Consider the following 22,503-nt stretch of genomic DNA (forward strand, 5'->3'; position numbering starts at 1 on the left):
TTCACATTTTTTTGTCAGTATGTATGTTCCAAGTTTCCAGCATTTGCTTATAAGAAGAGTCCAGGTTTTGCTTTTGTAAACTGACATTCTAGGAGTAAGGACTACTAAATTAGCCTTCATGTGGGCCATATTCACTTTAGATTTACTAATCTCAATTACTACAATGGGGACAGCTATTAGATACCTGTAATTCTGAATGACATTTACAGTTTAGAAACTACAAATTATAAAAGAAACAGCTCTTATTACAAGATATATTTAGCATAAAACCACCTTTCTAAAAACATACAAAGAGACAAAGATGTAAATAAGAAATAAAAATGTATCTAAAAAGGTCTATAGGAAATATATGTACAAGAGAAGGTCCATAGCAATACAGTCCCAGTTTCTGTCACTCCACTACTAGATCAAACTTTTCAGCCTCTTCAAACTGGGCATTCATGGTAGCAGCCCATTCGTCAAGCTCATATACCTGAAAAATAGGAACAGAAATAACTACATTATACCCAAGTTATTATTAAGAAAAACATTCACACACAACAGGATGGCAACTGATGAACAAAGAGTTATTACAGCATATGGGGGCTGATACAAACTCTCAGCTATCTTTGCTTAAAATGGACCCTGCAGCAGATACTTTGGCATGCTTACATGTCAAGTAATGTGGTTATATAAACCTAGGTATTTATTACCCTCTCATGGAGATCACAGTGATTCCGCTGACAGTGCTCACCTTTATGAGACCATATTTACTGAGTTATCATCCAGGATCAGCATATACTCCCTGGACCGAGATGCAGGCTCAGAGGACACGGTCATGCATGTAAATCCTGGTGCCTCTATAGTTCTTGGCCATGTTCACAAAATATCTACCTCCTGTTACAGCCTCTCACCTTGTTACAATAAAACACAGACTTATCACCGGGTGAGGAGACAGAGGAAATGCTTCCTTCTGCCAGCAGACTGAGGACATCATCTAAGCCTAGACAAAGTCACTTCCCTGGACTGGAGCTCGAGCTGTGCTTTTTTAACAACTTGCCGACCGGCTCACACCGATATACGTTGGCAGAAGGGCACGTACAGGCAGATTAAGGCGCGACCTCCGTGAGTGTGATCGTGGCTCCCACGGACTCGATGTCCGCGGGGATACCTGCGATCGTCTCACGGAGAGGAAGAAAACGGAAATGCTGATGTAATCAAGCATTTCCCCGTTCTGCCTAATGACACTGATCACAGCTCCCTGTAATCGGGAGCGGTGATCAATGTTGTGTCACACATAGCCCCTCCCCCCACAGTTAGAATCACTCCCTAGGCCACACTTAACCCCTACAGCGCCACCTAGTGGTTAACCCCTTCACTGCCAGTCACATTTACACAGTAATCAATGCATTTTTAATTGCACTGATTGCTGTATAGATGTGAATGGACCCAAAATCGCGCCAAAAGTGTACGATATGTACGCCATAATGTCGCAGTCACAAAAAAAAAAAAAAAAAAACGCTAATCGCCGCCATTACTAGTAAAAAAAAAAAAAAAAATTATTAAAAACTATCCCCTATTTTGTAGACGCTATAACTTTTGTGCAAACCAATCAAACGCTTATTGTGATTTTTTTTTTTACCAAAAATATGTAGAATACGTATCGGCTTAAACTGAGGGAAAAAAATGTTTTTTTATATATATTTTGTGGGGATATTTATTATAGCAAAAAATAATGCGTTTTTTTTACAAAATTGTTGATTTTTTTTGTTTATAGAGCAAAAAATAAAAACAGCAGAAGTGATCAAATACCACCAAAAGAAAGCTCTATTTGTGGGGAAAAAAGGACATAAATTTTGTTTGGAAGCAATGTCGCACTACTGCGCAATTGTCAGTTAAAGCGACGCAGTGCCGAATCGCAAAAAGTGCTCTGGTCTTTGGGCAACTAAAGCTTTTTTTTTTAAATTAAACATGATACTGTTTCTGCATACAGTGGCATGCCAGACTTTGTTTACTTTTATTGAACGAGCATATGGCTTAATTGCACTCAGTTTTTCTTGGTGCTGACATTACTCAAAGAGTTTATTACCAGAAACCTATCATTTCACCCATTCAGGTCAAAGTAACTGTTTTCACTGCTGTATATGCTTGCCTTCTTCCTGCTCCCACCACAAGTCAGAGTCCTGTGAAGTATTATGGTACTTCTGGGTATGGTGACAATTTCCTCACATGCTGCAGTGCTCACTGTTCACCAGATTCAAGCACTGTTATACTGGGATGAAGGAAAAAAGGAAGAGCCCATGGCCCCCTGTGCAAGTTTTGACACTGACTTAATACAGGGCTTCTTTACTCCTGGCCCTAACAGGTAAACAGGGCAGCATGGGAGCACAGGGAATGCAAGGGTTAATATCTTTAGAAGTGGGCTTCTGAGAGGACCCTTTACTTTGCCCTGAAAGTAATAGGTTCACCATGAACCATTTAGGGAATTTGTGTTCACGGCTGCTTAGGTGCCACAAAATTTAATTCTGCAAATATTGCATCATCTTTCTTGTATAATGATGCAGAACAGGTGTGCGCTTGATGAATCCTTATATCAGTTTAAATCCGTTTGGTCTTTAGCAAATGCGGTATTATCCCCCAGGGCAAAATTTTACAGTATTTTTTTGCTCCCTTGTAACTCTGGAGGGAGATTCAGAATGGATAACAGATGATGAATAAACATTTGGGCAGACTTCTATAGATCAAAACATTAGCTGGCAACAGCCCCGATTTAAAAGTCCCATCTAATATACATTATGTGTATGTATGGAACTTTGAGGATCAGAAAGGGATTTGAATTAGTGACAATTTCTTGTCTGACCTAATCTCTGCACACAATCAGTGACAAATAAACAGCTTGCCCCTCTTTGACCCCCACAGCTGCTGTGCAGTTTTTGTCCCCAAGTGTGTGCCTCCCTGCCTGTCCTCTTTTAGCAGAGCTTGGTCCCTCAGGCTGCATTGTCCACTCTCAGTGATTTAGAAAGTCTACTCCATTTTTGTGAGGCCCCTGCAACTGACACAAGAGGCCAAAAGTTGACATCCTAGGTTTCCAATAATGTTACCTGTTTCTAGAGGAAACACAAGAACTAAGGAAAATGTCTGGGCATATACCTAAATAATTCATTTGTGAGCCTTCCATTTGTGAGCCTTCCATTGTTGGTGGGAGGAACCTCTCATATTTTATCTAGGATGATGACTGGTGAAAGACAAACTAATCAAAACCCTCTAGCAAATCATGAATAGCATTCTGCATGGCTGATAATACCCAGAGTTCTCACCCCAATTTGTGGAACCTTCCGTTTCCTCCTCTTCTGCTTGGCTAATGCTACTCCAGGAATATTAGTATCTGGTTCTTCTGCAGCGAGTCCCATTGATGTTCCACTTGCACTTTTATTATTTATCTGTTTATTTTCCTCTCCTAGGTTTTTCTCTGCTTCTTCCTCTGGGCTTTCAGAACCAAGTTTATCAAACCCAAAAAGTGACCTACGCCCTGCTTGTGGGGCTGGGTTTGGAGTGGAAGTATCTGAGTCAGTGTTTCTGGTGGGACTGTAGAGAAACGAGCCACCATTCAATGACATTTCCAAGCGACTGTAGGAACGTCGCACTTTCTGAGACATCACCTTCGCTCTGTCATCATAGGAAGGAGACTGAGGGACATTCAGGGGGATCGGAGACAAGATATCTATTTTAGAAACAGGCTGATCTTTAGCTCCATTATGCATACCTTGAGACTTATCAAGGACTGCATTTTCTTTTTCTGAATTTGGTGAAACCTGAAGAGTATAAACACAAAGAGGTTTAGAAACAAATTTTAATATTGGCTGAGCTCAGGCTTCACAGAAAATTAAGAAATCACTACCGAATGGAGTTATGTCTAAATTATTCTGCTGTATATATTTTTTTTAATAAGTATGCAAAATGTACACCTGTCATGGGAACATTTGAGACTTTGATTTCTCAACTACTTTTAAAAAAATGGATGCAAGCACAAAGCTGCATTACTGGGATAACATACCCTTGAACTTCTTCGTAGAGTAGGTGTAACACTGGAAACCTAAATGTAAAAGGAAAAAGAAAAAAAAAAAAAATTAGACAAATCAAAACCGTTTAGCAAAATTAAATGTGTTGATCCAATGTTCAGGTACAAATGCTTAGAAACATTAGGATAATCCAATGTGGTTTGACATGGAGCCTCACCTCCTCCAGTAAAAGCAACAATCTGACTCTCTCTCTTTCATTTGGTGCCCCTCCCCCTTTGTTAAGTTTGTTATCTAAAGGCATTGCACACTTTCAAATGTTTTTGTGGTTTTAACTATTGTGGTTATATTCCCTGTGTTGTTTGTTTGCCTTACCTTGTAATGATGGGTTCAGTGAGCTTGTCCCAAGGGACAAGCAACTTTTTGTTCTGGGTCACACAATGTCCAATCCTTGCCATTTCCTCTGCTGCGTTGCATCATAAATGTGGGAGTGCTAATGTTATGAAACATCTCTTCCAGTAAGGCGAGTTCTCGATTAATTGCGCTGCCTGTTTGTGTCTGTTTCAGATCTAATTACTACTTAGCTCTCACCTGCATAGACTGAAAGACCCAGGGTTTGGGGGATATGAAGTTTCTTCACAGAAAAATGGTGGTTCTACAGACACAGGTCATGCGGCATGTTTGAGCACAAACAAACTTCTGGCACAGGAATATGAAGGTCTAGTCTACTATAGGCTGCATGTACAGGGCAACAAATGAAACTAAATGATCAATGCACATCTTAGGCAGATAGAACGTTTCATAATAACTTTAAAACTGTCAGATTATACTATATGCAGTATACCTGAAGAGGCGGCAAAGTTCTGTCTTGAAATGTGGTGAATTTTATACCAATACATGTCTTTAGAGGCATCTGTATCCAAACACACTTACAGCTTACAGTATACAATAGTCATCCACACTGATTAGGAGTTGCTTGGGAGCCAAATGCAACTAAATATGAGGTGCATTTAGCCATAGATTTTTTTTTTGCCTGAAATTCATTCCAAACTCAATCTCCAGTCAAAAGAAAGGGCTACAGATAATTATGCAGAGTGATTTTTTAGCAGGTTTTGCACTCCTGAAGCAGAGTATGCCATGAACACTCAACTGCACGTCACACAGAAAAAACATGAAACAAAAAAATTCAGTGCATCCCCTTCCATTGCATGAACATTTCACCATACTTTATCCCTGCAAGTGCAGAAAATAGATGTTGATCTGTCAGAAATCCAGGGTGCTTGTAATGTCCTGTTTGGGCTGATAACAGCTCTTCTGCTGCACTAAAATCCCAACCAGCATTGTCAACCTTGCCTGCTGGACTACACTGTGTGTAGGGAAAGAGCTCTTCCAAGATAAAGTTCTGGGGTGTGTCTACATCAGTAGAAACTGAACTGACATGCTTTAGAATGGAAGAGGAAGGCTTGGGGTAAAATTTGGGTAATGCTTGGACATACACTTTAATCAGCTGAGTGTTACCAAGCTTACACACTGATCGTCTTAGAAAAAACGTTTAAAATACTTTTAGATGTAAGCAATTTACATTATAACAGACAGCATTTCAACTGGTCCATTACAACTGTGCTTCCTAGCCAGCTTTTCAAATAAGCAATTCAATTATTTTTTACTGTATATACCTGTGATTCTCAAACAGTGTGCCACGTGAGATTTGCATTAAATTTTTTAATAATTAAATGGCAAATTAATGTTGCAAAAGTTAAAAAAAAAAAATTAAATTAACATATATAAAAACTTAATCTGTCGTTTATTGGTACCTTTTGTAACACAAGACTTGTGCGAGATCTCAGGAGAACTCGATCGCTCTAATTATATTATAATAGAGACCATTCCATTCCAACTTTGATGCTTATAAATAAAGTTTGTTCATTGTGTAGCGATGGAGAAATATTTAATCATGTCTGGAACTCTGAAATTGAAACTGTTACATGAAAAGCAAGGGAAAGTACAAATCCCTTGCTCTGGAAAGCAGGCACATCTTTCCTTCACATTAAATTTAAAATTAAATATATATGTAAAAATAAATAAGTTCTTCACCACAAAAATTGTTAAATCTTTTCAGGTGAGCCGTGAAAATTTTTAGATCTTTTTGGTGCGCAAGACAAAAAAAGTTTGAGAAACACTGGTATATACCAACGCTGGATAAATAGTACATATTGTTATCCTGCCTATTGAGGGGGTTCTTGGATTGCACCATTTACTTTGAGAATACTGGGTGGAGCCAGAGGACCTGACGTCACCACACTCTCAGCTGATCGGCTTCGGCTGTGTTTTTTAATTGCTACGGTGTTTTACCCTGCCAATGCTTTGATGTCAGTTGTCCATTCATGGATTAAAGCATTTTAAACTACTGCACAATGAAGCGCCTCTTTTTCTTTTAAGATATACTATTTCCTGCTACGAGTGGTCTTGCTGGAGCAGCTAATGGAGGAAAGTGTTCCTGATTGCCGCCTCTGAAATTTCAACTACCAGGCGTGGAGGGAAGTCTGTCTCTACTCAAAGACCAGCTGTTCCTGACCCCCGAGAGGAGTTTGTTCAGGCTCGCATGATCTCTGTGGTGGGGATCCATCAAATCTGGTAAGCAGCCCCCTTTTCCTGTTTCTGCACTGTCTTAGAAGATCCATAGAAGATTTACTGAAGATTTAAGAGGAATCACACCTCCGGTTTATGATACCATCATTTTCCATATGAACTCTAATTTTTTCATTTTTTTATATTCACATTATTATTTGAGTAGCGCACTGAACTTTTTTCTTTACATTGAGAAGACTTACCTTAGGGGTGAACCGAGGAGTGACTACAGCAGTAGCTGGCTTTTGTGCAGTGGAAGTAGCTTTGGGTTGAGATTCAGCAGACATAGGTGCAGCCTGGAAAAGAAAAAAATATACAATATGGCTACAGAATACCATGGTAATTTTTGTATACCATACAATATGAAGCTAGATCCAGAATAAGACAATCGCTAGTCATAAGAACATGGAAAGCCACAAATTTTCTGTGGGTACAAGCAAAAGTAAACCTGTCACATCTGCTGCAGGGTTCCTTGGAAGCCCCTGAAACTCAGATGTCACATTAACTACTTCAGCTCCAGAAGGTTTACCTTTTGCGCTATAAAACAAAAAAGACTGACAATTTTGAAAAAAAAATAAAAAATGTTTTCTTTACTTTCTGCTATAAAACACAATAAAAAAAAACCCCAATAAGCGTATATTGATTGGTTTGCGCAAAAGTTATAGTGTCTACTATGGCGGCGATCAATGACTTATAGCGAGACTGACACTTTTGGGAACCAGCGACACCAATACAGTGATTAATGCTAAAAATATGCACTGTCACTGTACTAAACACACTGGCAGGGAAAGGGGTGATCATCCATAGCGTCCGAAGGGTTAAATGTGTGGCCAATATGTGTTACTGTGTACTTTGTGCGCGCGTTTTTTTAATAAGCAAAGGGTATGCTTTGCAAAAAAAAAAAATAAATAAAAAATAAAGGAAGCAGCACATTGCTGCCGTCAGAAGAGAGCCCTGTGTTTGTTTACCTAAACAGGGCTCTCTTCCATAATGTCCGGAGCCAATCATCAGGTGTGGGCGACCAATTAGCGGCTGGCAGTCGCCAATTGGTTAGTGCTGCAGTCAATCGCAGCACAGGCGGGGCGCTCTCTATGCCGTGCAGGTAACGTACTAGGTACGTGATCTGGCGCAGAGCGGCCGCCCTGCCGCAGTATATCTACAGTGGGCGGTCCACAAGCGGTTAAACTTCCAATTTAAAAAAATTAAAAATTGGGGCTGAGGGTTGCCCCCATGAATCTCTTTACTGTAAAATCAAGAATGTAACTTTGAAGACCAAGCCGTAATGCTTTGAGGTCATTACCAGCTGTAATTCCTCTGCTTATTGATGGGTTCTTGGATTGCACCATTTACATTTAGAAGACTTACCTTAGGGGTGGCCCAAGGAGTGGCTACAGCAGTAGCTGGTTTTTGTGCAGGGGAAGAAGTTTTGGGTTGAGACTCAGCAAATGCAAGTGCAGCCTGGAAAAGACAAAGATGCAATAAGGTTACAGATTAACATTTTGCTTCCATATTATATCAAAGTAAATCTTGGTATACACGGAGGTTTCAAAGCAAGATCCAGGGTAAGACAATCTCTTACGAGTCATGAAAACATGGCAGGCTGTAGATTTTCTGTGGGTGCAAACTAAAGTAAACCTGCCATACCTGTTGCAGATTTTCTTGGGAGCCCCTGAAACCCTCACCCACCATAAACTTCCAATTTAAAAATTTGGGGCTGGCCCTTGACGGTGGCAACATGCTTACTTGGCACCTACGTTGTCGTTTGTTTTACGCGCGCAAGGCACTGATCCTCTACTGGAAGAGAGCCATGATGCCTTCACTATCGTACTGGAAGGAGCTTGTTAATAGAGCAATTCCGCTGATTCCAATTCCGTGATTTTCTAGATGTCATTGAGGGGGGGGGGGGGGGGGTGTTGTCTACATGGTGGTGGGCTGTGGATCTAGAAGGCTCTCTCATACTTGCACTACCGTTGGGTCTATTAGGGGATTGCCTGCTGCATTGATAGCGAGGTTGTTTACTTTTTTTTACTATGTAAACATTATTAAAAAGAAATGTACAAAAAAAAAAAAAAAAAAAGTTGGAGCTGAAGGTTGACCCCAGGGGTTATTTGGTGACCTGGGAGCACCGCTTGTGGGGGTCATGGCACACAGCATTCATATTTTAAGTGCATTGTCCTTTTTTGGACCATAATTGGACGCTGGACATGGACTTTTTATGTTTATTTTTTACCTTTCACTTTTATGCAATATTGTTAATTTTTGGTCACACTGTGTAGTTTATTATTTTCAAGGTGGAACTTCACATTGGGTTTCTTGTCAAACAATGTTTTCACATATATAAATAGGTGATCATCTTTTGTAATTGTGGGTATAGTAATATAGGAGATTGCAAAAATTTTTTTATCTTATTTGCAACTCCTTGTATCCAGAGGATTCAGTGCAGCAGTTTCCTATTGCACCTAGCGCATAAAAATATTAGGGTTATCGTTTACAAAAGTGCATGGGACCTATTTGCGTGTGATCATGCTTTAACTATTTTATTATTTATGTTATTTAAATGTAGTTAATGCTGTACGTTTGTTTTTTTTATCAACTTTATTGCTATCACAAGGGATGAACATCATCCCTTGTGATAGCATGAGCTGTGACAGGTCATCTTCCACCACCTAAAGGAGTGATCAAGTGGCTGTATAGCTGTTCAAATCACTTCTACAACAAAGAGAATCGCCAGCTGAAAATTTTAATACCAGGATGATGCCTGTAGCTGCAGGCATCATATCAGTATAACAAAATCAATCTGAGGATGTCATATGATATGGCAGGAAGTGGTTAAACACAGGACGGTAAAAAAGTCACTAAAATCAACTAGTGCAATGTACAGTTGTCTTAAGAAGATGTTTTAATTTACCAGCGTCTTCCTGGGCATGATTTTCTTAGCCGTGATCGATAGCTTCATAACTGGTGCAGGTACCTAAATATATTGAAAGGGAACATCATTAACATTCAAGGTATTACTTTCAAAATTAATGCTATTGCTCATTAATCAGCAACAGAAAATTGGCAGTTTGGGAACCCACTATTTAGATTTCTGAAATTTTGAGAAAATCTGTAAATAGGATTTTTGGTACAGGCTCTGTGTTTGAACACTGTCAACCATCTTAACATCACAGCACCCAGAGAGAATTTTCGATTGCATTATTATATGCATTTGTGAACTGGCTCAGTGGAAACCAGTGTTAAATTTTGTCGACAAATATTTTTGGCCAATAAATTAACACTAATTTTAACAGACTAAAATACAACTAAAAAACAATTCAGATGACAAACTGCATTTTAGTCTAAAGACGGACTTAAAACTAAATCAAAATTTGACGTCAAAACACTGGGGGAAACCAGTTACTTTAATTGGTAAAGTATAGCAAATGAAAAGTGATTTGTAACAGGCTTCCCTTTTGGGCAGTACTAAAGTTTGAATTAAAAAAAAAAAAAAAAAAAAAAAAAAAAAAAAAAAATTACTGGCAGGCTTTTTATTGTCTTTTCTGCAACAAAATAAACTTACATGTCTGCTTGCAGTCTTCCGTGCAGCAGTTAGCATTCCCAACATAGTGCCTCTGTGGCAGGACACCTTAACTCCTGCACACATAGGAGGTAACGTCAATTAACGCCCCCCCAGCCGGTACCCAGAACAGGCTGTGTTGGACATTCAGAGCACAGGCAAGTCATGCAGACTTTTGTTCCTCTGAAGTCAAACAGTGCTTTGCCCATGCAGGACAAAAACTACAGGATCACTTTAACCACTTAAGGACCAAGCCTCTTTTTTAGATGTGTTCTTTACAAGTTAAAAACATTTTTTTTTTTGCTAGAAAATTACTTAGAACCCCCAAACGTACATTTTTTTTCTAACACCTAGAGAATAAAATGCCGGTTGTTGCAATACTTTCTGTCACACCGTATTTGCGCATCGTTCTTACAAGTGCACTTTTTTTGGGAAAAAAAATACCTCACGTGTGGTCTGAACACCGTTTTCATATGCGGGCGCTACTCGCGTATGCGTTCACTTCTGCTTGCAAGCTTGGCGGGACAGGGCGCATTTAAAAATATATATATTTTTCTAATTTTACCTTTTATTTTTGCACTGTTTTTGATCTCATATTTACACTAAAATGCAAAAAAAAAAAAAAAAAAAAAAAAAAAAGTCATTTAAAAAAAACGATTTAAAAAAAAAATGGCCCTTTAAGAGCCATGTGCTGAAGTGACGTTTTGACGTCGCTTCCGCCCTGCAATGTCATGGAGACGGGTGGGGGACATCTTCCCCTCACTCGTCTCCATGCCTAGCCAGCAGAAGGACCAGTTTGCCTCCGCCGCTGCCGACGGCTCTGGTAAGCAGCGGAGGGCACCGGAGCGGCCCTCTCCCACCACCGATAAAAGCGATCTTGCGCGGCAGAGACCACTTTTATCTTGTAGCGGACCGCCGGCCGAACGAGGATACCGGGGTTATGGCAGCTAGCTGCTGCCATAACAACGATATCCGTCCTCAAAGCAAGGACGTATATCTGCGTTCAGCGGTCCGGAAGTGGTTAAAAGGCTAAGTCCACCTTTGCATAAATAAATAAATAATTTCACCCATTGTAATTTAACCCCTTCACACCTAGGAGGAAAACAAATATAAATGCCCAAGCACAATTTTGAAACTTTGGCATGTGTTAATAAAACTGTACATATCACAACTACTTTGTGCATCCAGATGGATTATACCATGTTTTTTCAAAACAAAATTGGGCTTTCTTTTGGTGGTGAAGGGTAATGGATATCGCCAGTGTTTTTTTTTTTTAAATATTACCAAAGTAAAACTGACACAAAATAGTAAAACCAAAAATCATATATTTTTTAATTTAGCAGTATATTTCTTGCCAATACCATAAACTTCCACCAAATGAACAACCCAAATCAAACTCTCCTGCTCCTGACGATTGCAACGACACCACATATGTGTAGGTTAGTTGTTTGTACCCATATTACACTAGTGGCCATTTTGCTTTTATTATCCTGACCCCCAACACAAAAAAAAAAAAAAAAAAAAAAAACACCCAAACTCTAAACCAAGAGAGAATCTCTTCTTTGCCTTTAAAAGCAAAAGATCAAAAAAAGGGGTTTCTTTCAGCCTGGACATAGTTACATAGTAGGTGAGGTCGAAAAAAAGACAAGTCCAACCTATGTGTGTGATTATATGTCAGTATTACCTTGTATATCCCTGTATGTTGCGGTAGTTCAGGTGCTTGTCTAATAGTTTCTCTGGTAAGCGGCCAACTTACATCTTTTGGTGGTGGATCGAGCACTATCTTTATATTAACAAGGATCCCCCAGTTCTTTGATGGACTTTTTACATTAATTTATTCATTCATCACATGGGTGATACAGACATTTATGTGTTTGGACTCACGTTTATATTCATGTTTAATTTGGAGAACGGAGATTTTGCAAAATTGATTTAGGAGGGTGTTTGGATTAGGTAGGGCAACAAGAGGGTTAGTGATAAATGGTATGAGATCATCCGCAAATAGAGAAAGTTTATGATGGTGGTATCTAGATGTTCTCTAATAAGTTGGGCCAGGGGTTTAATTGCAATGGCAAAAAGCAAGGGGTAGAGAGGGCAGCTTTGTCTGCTACCTTGAAAGACTGGGAACCGTGAATTGAAACCTGCGTATACGATATGCACTTTATGGGACGTGTAGAGGGCAGTAATCCAGCTATAAAATATTGGGCTGGACCCCCACCGCAATACATAAAACAAAATTAGGGCCGTGGGAGGAAATCCAAGAGAGGGATAATTTAAAGCTGCAGAAGATAAAACACACTGCATAAATACATACCGGGCTATCTGTGGATTTGTTGAGTGAAGCAGAATTTCTTTCAGATCTTCTGGTGGGTGGAGAACACAGACCTGGAAAATTATTATTTTTTTCTATAAATTGATTTATTGAACACATAAAATAATGGATTATCTGTAAGCAGTAAGAGCAAGATGACATATCACCGACCATAAACAAAATCAGTATTTTGGCAGAAACAAAAACACTATATACAGTCCTTACCAGGTTTGTTAATTAATAGGGACACAAAAGAACATATTTTTGTCATTCTAAAATAGACATTAAGGCAACAAAATAATGTAACTAGCTGCAGCAGATAACTGGTCATACAAAAATGCTAATCCCAATACATGTGGTTACTAAGCACAGATAAAAAGCAGGTGGTTGATAGGCTTGTTAATGTTAATTGTTTATGAATCTAAGCTATACCTTCTTGGGGAAAAAAAAAAATAAAAACCCCTGTATGGAGAAAATCAGTATTCTACCAAAATGTCCTTGGCTACAGTGTAATAACGCATTGCTATATTCTGTATTGAAATACGGGGGTAGGAGATAATCTTGAATTGAATGTTTGTCAAGGTTTGCCTACACTTTACGACGTGTGAAAAATGAAAACCCCCCATAAAAATAAATAAAAATTGACTTGATACAAAAAATAAAATAAAATAAAATACAAATATTTATTTCAGACTGGGGGACTTTAAACAGTTACGTTGGGCTTTCGCAGGCTTAGTTCACCTTTCTTATGTTTCATTCAAATTTAAGATATCACTTGAAACATGAGCACATTCCCCAACCCCCCTACTCATCTGAATCTTAGGGTGCTTCCCCCTGGAGCGTCCCTTTCAAATGTCTTTATTTAGAACAGAACAATGGCATACAAGACAACCCCAATTCCAAAACATTGGCAAATCTCATACACCCAGATTTTATTCACAATAGAGAACATATCAAAATGTTTAAACTGAGAAAATGTACCATTAAAACAATAATTGAAATTGATGGTGGCAACACTTCACACAAAACAAGGCGTCTGTTTTTCTAATGGTCTTGGTGACCTCAAGGTAGATGAGAAGAATTCTTCTCACGTCTGAATAACTAAAATTCTCTTTCTTGGTCACCCTTTGGCAAATTACAAAAGGTTGGCAGTACAATGTCTTGGGATCTGTGGAATGTACTGGCCACTTTAGGCAGAAATCCTGGATCAGTTTTCAAAACAACCCGATCCTCCAAAATTGTGAGGAAAGGCACCCTTACTTATAGGGCCTGTAACTCACTTACCCTACGAGCTGAGGTAATTGCCACAAGGAAAATTGTTTTGAAGGTAAGTACGGTAACTTAACTGAAATATCCTCTAGGAGCTCAAAGGGGAATTCTACCAGAGTTTGAAGCACCAGGGACAGGTCCCAGGTTGGACAACTTCTAACCACTACTGGCCTGGACCTAGAAATAGATTTAAAGAATCTAACTATAGTGGGATTTTCCAAGAAATAAAATTGGAGAAAAACACTGATAGCTGCCGTCTATACCTCTAAAGTACTAACTGAAAGACCTTTGACGACACCCTCTTGAAAAAAATTGCCAAAATTGAAGGAGGAGTTAATCTTTGATTTTCAGATAATCATGAGTTAAATTTCTTCCAGACCTTGGAATATATGGCTCTAGTGACTGGTTTCCTGCAATTTACCAGGGTCCTGACTACTTTGTCAGAGAACCCCTGGGCGCTTAGTATCTTTTCTTCAGATACCAGGCCGTCAAGCTTAAGGAAACCACCTGTGGGTGCGACACTGGACCCTGCGATAATAAGTCTTGTCTCTTCATAAGACTCAGTGGAGGCTCTAAGACCAGAGTCTGTAACAGGGAAAGTGATGGCCTCTTGGGCCATTAGGATAAGATCCGTTTCTTCTAGAAGAAACTTCCGGAATTAGCCTGATCGGCAGGAAGGCGTAACAGAGGCCAAATGCTCTGGCGAATCCATGGCCATCGATCCTTATTGATCCGCTGGGTTCAGAGAAAAAAAACTTCTGTCTTGCGATTGTTCTGATCTGCAAACAGGTCCGCTTCGGGACAGCCCCATCTGTCGGTGAGACCCGCAAAGATTTCGGGATGAAGGGACCAATTATCTCAACATACCCTGTAGCGGCTAAGATAATCTGCCAGACAGTTTTGTGTCCCCTTCAGGTGCACTGCTGTAATTGAGGCTAGAATCCCTTCTGCTCATGATAAAATCTCCTGGGGGATAGATTGAAGTATCAGACTCCTCATACCTCCCTGTTTGTTGAGGTACGCAACAGTAGTGATATTGTCGGATAGAATTTGGAGCTTGTGACCTGATTTCCGTTTGAAATGCCTGCAAGGCTCTCTGAACTGCTAGAAGCTCTCCGATTTGATGAAGCTCTTGCTTCCCTTGAGGACCATTCTCCCCATGCCATTGTGTTGCTGAGATGGGCTCCCCATCCCCAGGAACTCGCAACGTTGTGATCCTCTGGGATATAGGAATGGACCATGGTAGACCTCGTTAGGTGCAGGTGAGTCTTCCACCACCACAAGCTTCTTTTTACCCTGGAGGGTAACAAGACCCTTGATTCCAGGGAAATTGAGTCTCCGTACCTTAGTGGAAACAGCTGTAATGGGCGTTGATGAAATCTTGCCCATGGCACTGCGGGAAAGCAAGAGGTCATCAGACCCACTGCTCTTGAAACTTCTTTCAGCGAGATCGGCTGATTGGTCTGCAAGGCTGACATTTTTTTGCATCCTTCTCCTGCGGGAGAAAAACTTTTTGGTCTATCCCAGATATGTCACTTTCTGGGCCGGAATTAAGGAAGACTTCTCTTTGTTCATTAAAGTGGAGTTCCACCCAAAAGTGGAACTTCTGCTCATCCGATTCCTCCCCCCTCCGGTGCCACAATTGGCACCTTTCAGGGGGGAGGGTGCAGATACCTGTCTACTACAGGTATTTGCACCCACTTCCTGGAATAGACTCCCGCGGGAGTCACGCCCCTTCCCGCACCCCCCCGCTGTCTCCTGGGAAACACACAGGTCCCAGGAGATAGCGGGGACCACTTAGGACACGCAGCAGGGAACCGGGAAATGAAGCCGCAACGCTTCACTTCCCGATTCCCTCACAGAGAATGGCAGCGGCAGGAGCTGAGACCCGAGGAATTGATCGGCTTCGGCTACCAACATCGCTGGACTCCAGGACAGGCAAGTGTCCATTTATTAAAAGTCAGCAGCTACAGTATATGTAGCTGCGGGCTTTTAATACTTTTTTTTTTTTTTTTTTTTTATAGGTGGACTCCCTCTTTAACCAGTCTAGAGATTAAAGGAAGTCCTGTAAGGTCTGGAGATCCACTAATAACTTTTGGTATGACTCCGCCACCACTAGGAGGTCGTCCAGGTAAGGGATAATAGTTATCGCTTTTAACCTTAGCGGAGCCAGAACCTCCCGCTACACCTTTGTAAAGATGCGTAGGGCTGAGAACAGACCGAAGGGGAGGGCTCGAAATTGAAAGTGCCAAATCTGTTCCCATCTTGACCGCTAGTCTCAAGAATATTTGGAAGGCTGGATAAATAGGGATGTGCAGATAGGCATCCCTCAAATCCAAAGTGGCCATGCAGCAGTTTGGGTAAAGCAAGTTTTTGATTGAGAACACCATCTCCATACTAAAGTGCTTGTACCTGATCGAACGGTTTAGAGACCGGAGATTCGGAATAAGCCGATATTTTCCCGACGGCTTTCTGAAGACAAATATATGGGTATAAAATCCCTTGCCCTAATCCGACCAGGGAACCGGATCAGGGCCTTTTGATCAAGTCTCCAATTTGGAGACCCAGGGCCCTCACTTTAACCCGATCTTGGGGAGGGAAGATGACCAATAAATCGCTCTGGTGGCTGGCAAGAACCTTCCAGCCTGTACCCATTGTCGCTAGGTCCAGGATGAATGGACTTGGGGTGACTGCTGCCCGCTGGGAGAAATACCCTCAATCTTCCTCCCACTGGGAGACACTAGTCACTGTGACTTGGCGGGTTGTTGAGGAGGGTTAAACAAGACGCCCCCTCTACCTCTGCCCATGTGCCCTGTCCAATGTTTTTTGGGCCTATTGTCAAATGACCAGGTTTTAAGCTTCTGGCCAAATTCACTAAGACCGTGGTCCTAGCTGTCACTTACTGACTCTGCGGAAGAATCAGCCAAAAACCCCACTGCATGAGAGGAGAGGGAAAGATTTCAGAATCTGTTATCTAGGAGGTACCTGCCAACAGGTGTGTTTGTATTTGTGTCAACCATACTTCTAAATTTCTGGTTATACAGGTGGAGGCCAGTTGATCACATGGGTAAAGAGCCGTGTCATCAGCTCTTTACCAAGATTGGGGTTGCGCCGTGTCCCAGCGACACAGCGTGCTGCTGATTACCCCCTGCAGGCAAGCGAGGCAAGAGTGGGACACCGTCACATGACGTTGTCCTAGAACAAGAGCACCACACCACCGCGTCTATACGAACGTATACATGTATTTGCCTCTTGTCATGTCCTTAATAGTAAGTCTAAGAAAGAACATAACATAAAAGTATGGCAGTGCTGAGGGATATGTGCTATAGAGCTGCACGATTAATCGTTAAAAATCGTGATCTCGATTCAATCCCCTCACGATCTCTATGCAGAATTTCCTGATTAATTCATGTAACAAGTGTAGAGTGTTCTCTGCTTACTCAGCTGTCAAAAGAAAAAAAAAAACTGGGCAGCCTGCCAAGTTTTAAACAACATTGTCTGTGCTGGTAGAAAACTATAAAACATTGTAACTTTTCGTTCTTAGATCAAAGGAATGAACTTCGGTCTGACATGAGGGGGGAGCGGGTACCCAGTTTTTATAGGCACCCGGCTCCCACTTTCTCCCCTGGTGCCAGAAGGAAGATCACCTCTCCCTGCAATCCTCTGGGACACGTCACAGCTCCCAGAAGATTGCCCGGCCATTCACAGGGTGGCTCCCGCGCCCGACTGTGAAGCCACAGCTGGGCGCCCACAGTTAGAATGCCAGCACTACGGAGAGGGGAAGAGAAGTGAGGCTTGTGTGTTTATTAAAAGTCAGCAGCTACACTTTTTGTAGCTGCCGACTTTTAAATGGGTGGAACGCCGCTTTAAAGTCTAAACCTTTTTCTGACATGTGTTTCTTACAAAGTTAAAATCAGTATTTTTTTCTAGAAAATTACTTGGAACCCCCGGAGAGATAGAAATAAATATATATATACCTAGAGAATAAAATAAATGGTTGTTGCATCATTTTATGTCACACTGTATTTGTGCAGCAGTCTTTCAAACATAATTTTTTGGGGAAAAAAAATACACTTCAATGAATTTAAAAAAACAAAAAAAAAAAAAAAAAAAACAGTAAAGTTAGCCCAATTTTTTTTTTTTTTTTTTTTGTGCGTAATGTGAAAAGATGATGTTACGCCATGAGAATCGTGATCTTTATTCCAAGCAAAAAAAAAAAAAAAAAAAATTGTGATTCTCATTTTAGCCAGAATCATTCAGCTCTACTGTGCTGTCCGGTTTATTTCTTCCTTAAGAATTTTAAATTGAGTGTTGTAGTGCATAGCTTTGCCTTCTCAGCCGTGTCCTCTATTAACAGGGATTAGTCAATGGGAGTACTACAAGTTGGCCTGTGGAAGGGGAGTGTTGACACAGGTGTGCTGATGTCCCTACACTTGTAGACCATTGTTTACTTCCTCCAGCCCCATGGAGTACACACCTGGGTGTGGGATGTAAACCATGAAGGAGCCTTAGCACTGCCCCTGATGCTCTGGTTGTGCTTGCAATGCTCTGCAGAATTCAACATAATTAAAAAAAAGCCATCTTAGCTGACGTTTAGCCAATGGATTGCTTTTACAGGCAGTGGGAGGGGACGTCCCCCCACTCTCGGTGCCTCTCTGAGCTCTCCCGTGCAATTGGAAAGCCGGAGATGCGATGGCAGCTTAACATAGTGCTTCTCTGGGACCCTGGGAGGCTGGAAGCGACGTCATGGCGTCACTTTCGGCTCTGGCAGATGTAAACCTTGCCAGTTTTTTCCCTTGAAAGCAGAGATTTATGTTTTTTGTTATCTCATCTTTCTAGGGTAGAGGAGATATATTGACCCAAGATATCTCCACAAAGAAGACCTGTCATGACGTATTACTATTACAAGTAATGCGTATATTTCACGTAAAAGGTGATAAAAAAAAAAAAAAAAAAAGGTGCCTTTGTCCCCTCAAGCTTGCGCGCAGAAGCGAACGCATGTGTAAATGGCATTCGCACCACACATGATGTATTGCCCCGAACGTTCGAGCAGGAGCCAATTCTAGCACTAAAACTCCTTTGTTAGACCCCTTTCACACTGGGGCGTTTTTCACGCGCCTTTGGGCTAAAAATAGTGCCTGAAAAACAGCTCCCCTGTAGTCTCAGTGTGAAATCCTGCGTGCTTTCACACTGAGGCGATGCGCTGACAGGATGTTAAAAAAACTCCTGCAAGCAGCATCTTTGGAGTGGTGTATACACCGCCCCTGCCCATTGAACTGAATGGGCACTGCTGCCGAACCCCCACTGCAGTGGCTCTTTGCAGGTCATTTTATACCTTTTTTTAGCTGCTAGCGGGGGTTAAAAGTTCCCCGCTAGCGGCCAAAAACAACTGTAAAGCACCGCGAAAAATAGCAGCACTTTACCGCCGACTCCTCTGTGTGAAAGCAGCCTAACTAAGGCCTCTTGCACATGATACTCCTTTACAGCTGTCTTTGTATGTATTTTTGCGCATATGCCTTTGCAAAACTAATTTTCACGTTCACAATATGTTAATGGACATTTGCGCGCTAATGTGTGCAATTGCACGCATTAGGTGTAAATTACTGGCCAAAAATGCAGATTTTTTTTACTACACGGCGCCCATTACAATTAATAGGCTGTATTTTAGCGCAGTAAAAAAAAAAAAAAAAAAAAAACTGTACTGAGCCTTTTCAAGCTGCAGTGTGCAAGAGGCCTAAACAGGCAACCTGTAAAAAATGTTAAGCGTTCCTACGGAGATTTTTAAGTACTGAAGTAGCGCCATTCCACGAGTGTGCGCAATTTTAAAGCGTGACCATCGGTATCTCTTTACTCAGCGTAACGTCATCTTTCATATTTTAACCAAAAAATATGGGGCTACATACAGTATTGTCTTTTTGCATTAAAATTAAACTATTTTTTCCAAAAAAAATTGTGTTTAAAAATTACAGCGCAAACACCAAGTGACATTTTATTCTCTAGGGTCTCTGCTAAAAAAAAATAATATATATACATAATGTTTGGGGGTTCTGATTTTTACATGTAGGAGAGTAATGCCATCACTGACCTGGGAGCGGGGTGCACACATGACATTTTAGTAATAGGTTGGACAATGCTGAACACAGAAAATACTTCCTGGGCAGAGCTGTCAGGGGGTGAGATCAGCTGCCAGTAATGTATGGACCCCCCCAGTCATGGAGACACTGTGGCCTCCCCTCCCCCCGCCCGCACTCACTGTCTCTCTTCCAGGTGACTGTGCCCCGGCTGCTGCCTCTCTTCTTCTTCTGATCAGACATGATTTCTTCTCTGTCTCCCGCCCCTATGGCCAATCCGTGGCTCCTCCACCACCGCGGCCTCCGCCACACTCCCCTCGTATAATAATGAGGTCTGATCTTGAGCGATCTCCAGGATTTATCGCCTGAGCACCGCCGCACCGTTCCCCGCCGTGTTCACCCGAAAAAGGCTTTCAAAATGCCCGCGCCCGCTCTGTCCCCGGAAGCGGAAGTGACGCGCAAAACTCCAGTCGCCTCCATGTTACGTGTGGCGGAAGTGAGGTGTAGGCGCTGCGCCGTACGCTTGTCACTGTCACCCGGAAGAGACGTGGCAGACAGGAGTCAGGTAGAGGAAAAAAAAATTAGAGAAAAGTCAGCAGCTGTTTATGACAAGCGCTGGGAGGTTAGGGGGTCCTGGACTGCAGCAGAGGCCGGATATTGGAAGAAGAAGGAGCAGGGGAAGAGGCTGGGTGGTGGGGCGTGTCTGACCCTGGCAGGATAAGGTAAGATACATGGCAAATATCTACTACTGCTTCCTGCAGGAGATTGGCTGTGCTGTGTACATGAAAAGCCTGGAGACACCAGAGCTCTGTGATGTGATGATGGGAAGGGGTGTGCCAGATAGACATCACAGGACTGTCACTGACATGATTTGACTGCTGAAAGATTCCTCAATGAACATGTATGCTCGGATCATCCAGCGTGCATGTTTATTCCAGTACAAATGGCAGGAGGAGCCCACCCCGCACACCTATGGCAGGAGCCTGTCCTGGGGAATGCCTAGAAATAAACGTGATGGGTGATCACCGATCCTCCTGCGATCAGCTGGGGTTATAGTGTGCTTTGCTGGTGGCCATAGACATCACTAACCCTGACCTGGCCAATCAGAATCTACATAAAGCAGTAATAAACTCAGAAAATAAATGTCCCTCTTCAGGAATAAGTCATAGCGTACTAGAATGCACCACCTACTAGCAGACCTACCTGACATAATGTGCCCTCCAGCTCTACACTGTCACTGATCCTGCAGGTCCCTGGTGCTTTTCATCTTTGCCTCGGCTTCTATCAGGGTTCCGTATCCTCGGCCACTTGAATGGCTGGTCCATGCTGGCGAATGTGAGTCACATCATCACACCAGAGATCAGGTGCCGATAATGTATATTGAGCTGAGCTGCGCATGCGTGGCTCAGTGTACATTACAGCTAACTGACAGGGGGAAGCATTTAAGACAGGGGAGACCGACAGGGTCTCTTCTGTCATAAAAGGCCTACCTATTGGGGGGGGGGTAATATCACTGTAAAGCTTGTCATAGTACACAATACTATCTGACTGTACAATCTCCTTTAGGGTCACCATACACATTACAATTTTTTAAAATGGTTGTAAACCTCAGACATGAAATATGAACAAAGCATATCCCTCTATAGTGTGTACTTGTCTCAATTAAAAGAAGGAAGTGTCATTTTTGTCTGCTGCTTTGTTCCTCTGCTATCGGCACAAATCACTTCTGACAAGTTTTCCTGACACCAAGAGAAAAAAGGTGACAGGGAGGGACCTCCAGCAGATTGACAGCCTTGGCTCTGTCCCTGTGTGGATGGGGTGTGTCCCTTTCCTACAATCAGCTCTCAGACCTCTTCTCACTGAGCTCTGTAGAGTGTCATTTCAGCTCTCCACCCCTTTTTTTTTCTGACAGCTCAGACAAGTTATATAAATTCAGCACGTTGAACAAATGTAAAGAAGAAAAGACTGCAGATGAACAGGTACAACTTATGTAGGAGGATTTGTTTCATCTCTGTGTATCACCCAAGGCCAGTCACTTCACTGCGTATATGTAAGAGTTTACAGCCACTTTAAGTCTGCCAAATCTATGTAATAGAAGGACCTACCTGATGAATCCATGTCATTTATATCCAGTCAGGCCCTTCCACTACATAGTCGTTGGTAGATCTAAAGAAGATTGTAAAGTGTGGTAAACTTTAGATTCACCAAAACTTTATATGAGGACAAACCCAAGCAATACCTTCAATCTGTATTCAGCGAGGCAGTCCCTTGTACTTCATAATTGATGGCAGATCTAAAGGAGGTTGTACAATTTATAGTCACCTTAAAGTGATCTTGTCATCAACTTAAAAAATGCAGGTAAAAGCGATGAAAAATCAAGTACTTCAAATGGCAGCTCTGAGTCTGCTGGGGCTGATATTACATGCAAGGTGGCAGCGCCCAGCCGCAGTCTCAGAGCTGTTTGATTTCTATACAAGAGAGGCTTTTACAAGGAAATTACATGTCTAAAAAAATTAAAAGAATATCTTGTCTTATGGGAGATGTTTGTTGGAATGAATGATCTGGTGACAGGCAGTTGATCATCTCCTGTCAGTGGGTGTGGTATGGGCATTGTTGTTTGGCAGTCCTCTGTGGTTATACCTCTCTTCTGGCAGCTTTGGAATTGGTATAAAG

The 22,503-nt window shown here is 41.7% G+C and overlaps 2 protein-coding genes across 3 annotated transcripts in view; one reads left to right on the plus strand and one right to left on the minus strand.

The window, feature by feature from the left end:
• CDCA5 (cell division cycle associated 5) lies at positions 1-20,295 on the minus strand. The gene is made up of 8 exons (XM_073604883.1): positions 20,013-20,295; positions 12,494-12,564; positions 9,532-9,594; positions 7,989-8,081; positions 6,827-6,919; positions 4,034-4,072; positions 3,297-3,791; positions 1-472 (listed from the first exon to the last, which is right to left on the minus strand). Exons 1-8 carry the CDS (start codon positions 20,071-20,073, stop codon positions 392-394), a joined length of 996 nt encoding a protein of 331 aa, XP_073460984.1. The 5' UTR covers positions 20,074-20,295; the 3' UTR covers positions 1-391.
• The window catches only part of ZFPL1 (zinc finger protein like 1), a 19,455-nt gene continuing 17,243 nt past the window's right edge, over positions 20,292-22,503 (plus strand). The window contains exons 1-2 of one of the 2 annotated variants that reach the window (XM_073604886.1): positions 20,292-20,552; positions 21,743-21,809. The gene's annotated coding sequence lies outside the window, so the exon portion shown is untranslated. The remainder of the gene's footprint in view (positions 20,553-21,742; positions 21,810-22,503) is intronic. The other variant, XM_073604885.1, reaches the window with a different exon arrangement.

This window comes from Aquarana catesbeiana, linkage group LG11 (assembly GCF_042186555.1).
Source record: "Aquarana catesbeiana isolate 2022-GZ linkage group LG11, ASM4218655v1, whole genome shotgun sequence".
NCBI lineage: Eukaryota > Metazoa > Chordata > Amphibia > Anura > Ranidae > Aquarana > Aquarana catesbeiana.

What these genes read in the sequence shown, in the direction of transcription:
- CDCA5 (XM_073604883.1), bottom strand. Translation starts at nt 20,073, where the DNA reads ATGTCTGATCAGAAGAAGAAGAGAGGCAGCAGCCGGGGCACAGTCACC. An exon ending in AGTCACCTGGAAGAGAGACA is followed by an intron (nt 12,565 to 20,012) that starts GTGAGTGCGGGC and finishes ATAATTTTCCAG; the next exon opens with GTCTGTGTTCTCCACCCACC. An exon ending in CTCCTTGGGCCACCCCTAAG is followed by an intron (nt 6,920 to 7,988) that starts GTAAGTCTTCTA and finishes TTTCTTTTCCAG; the next exon opens with GCTGCACCTATGTCTGCTGA.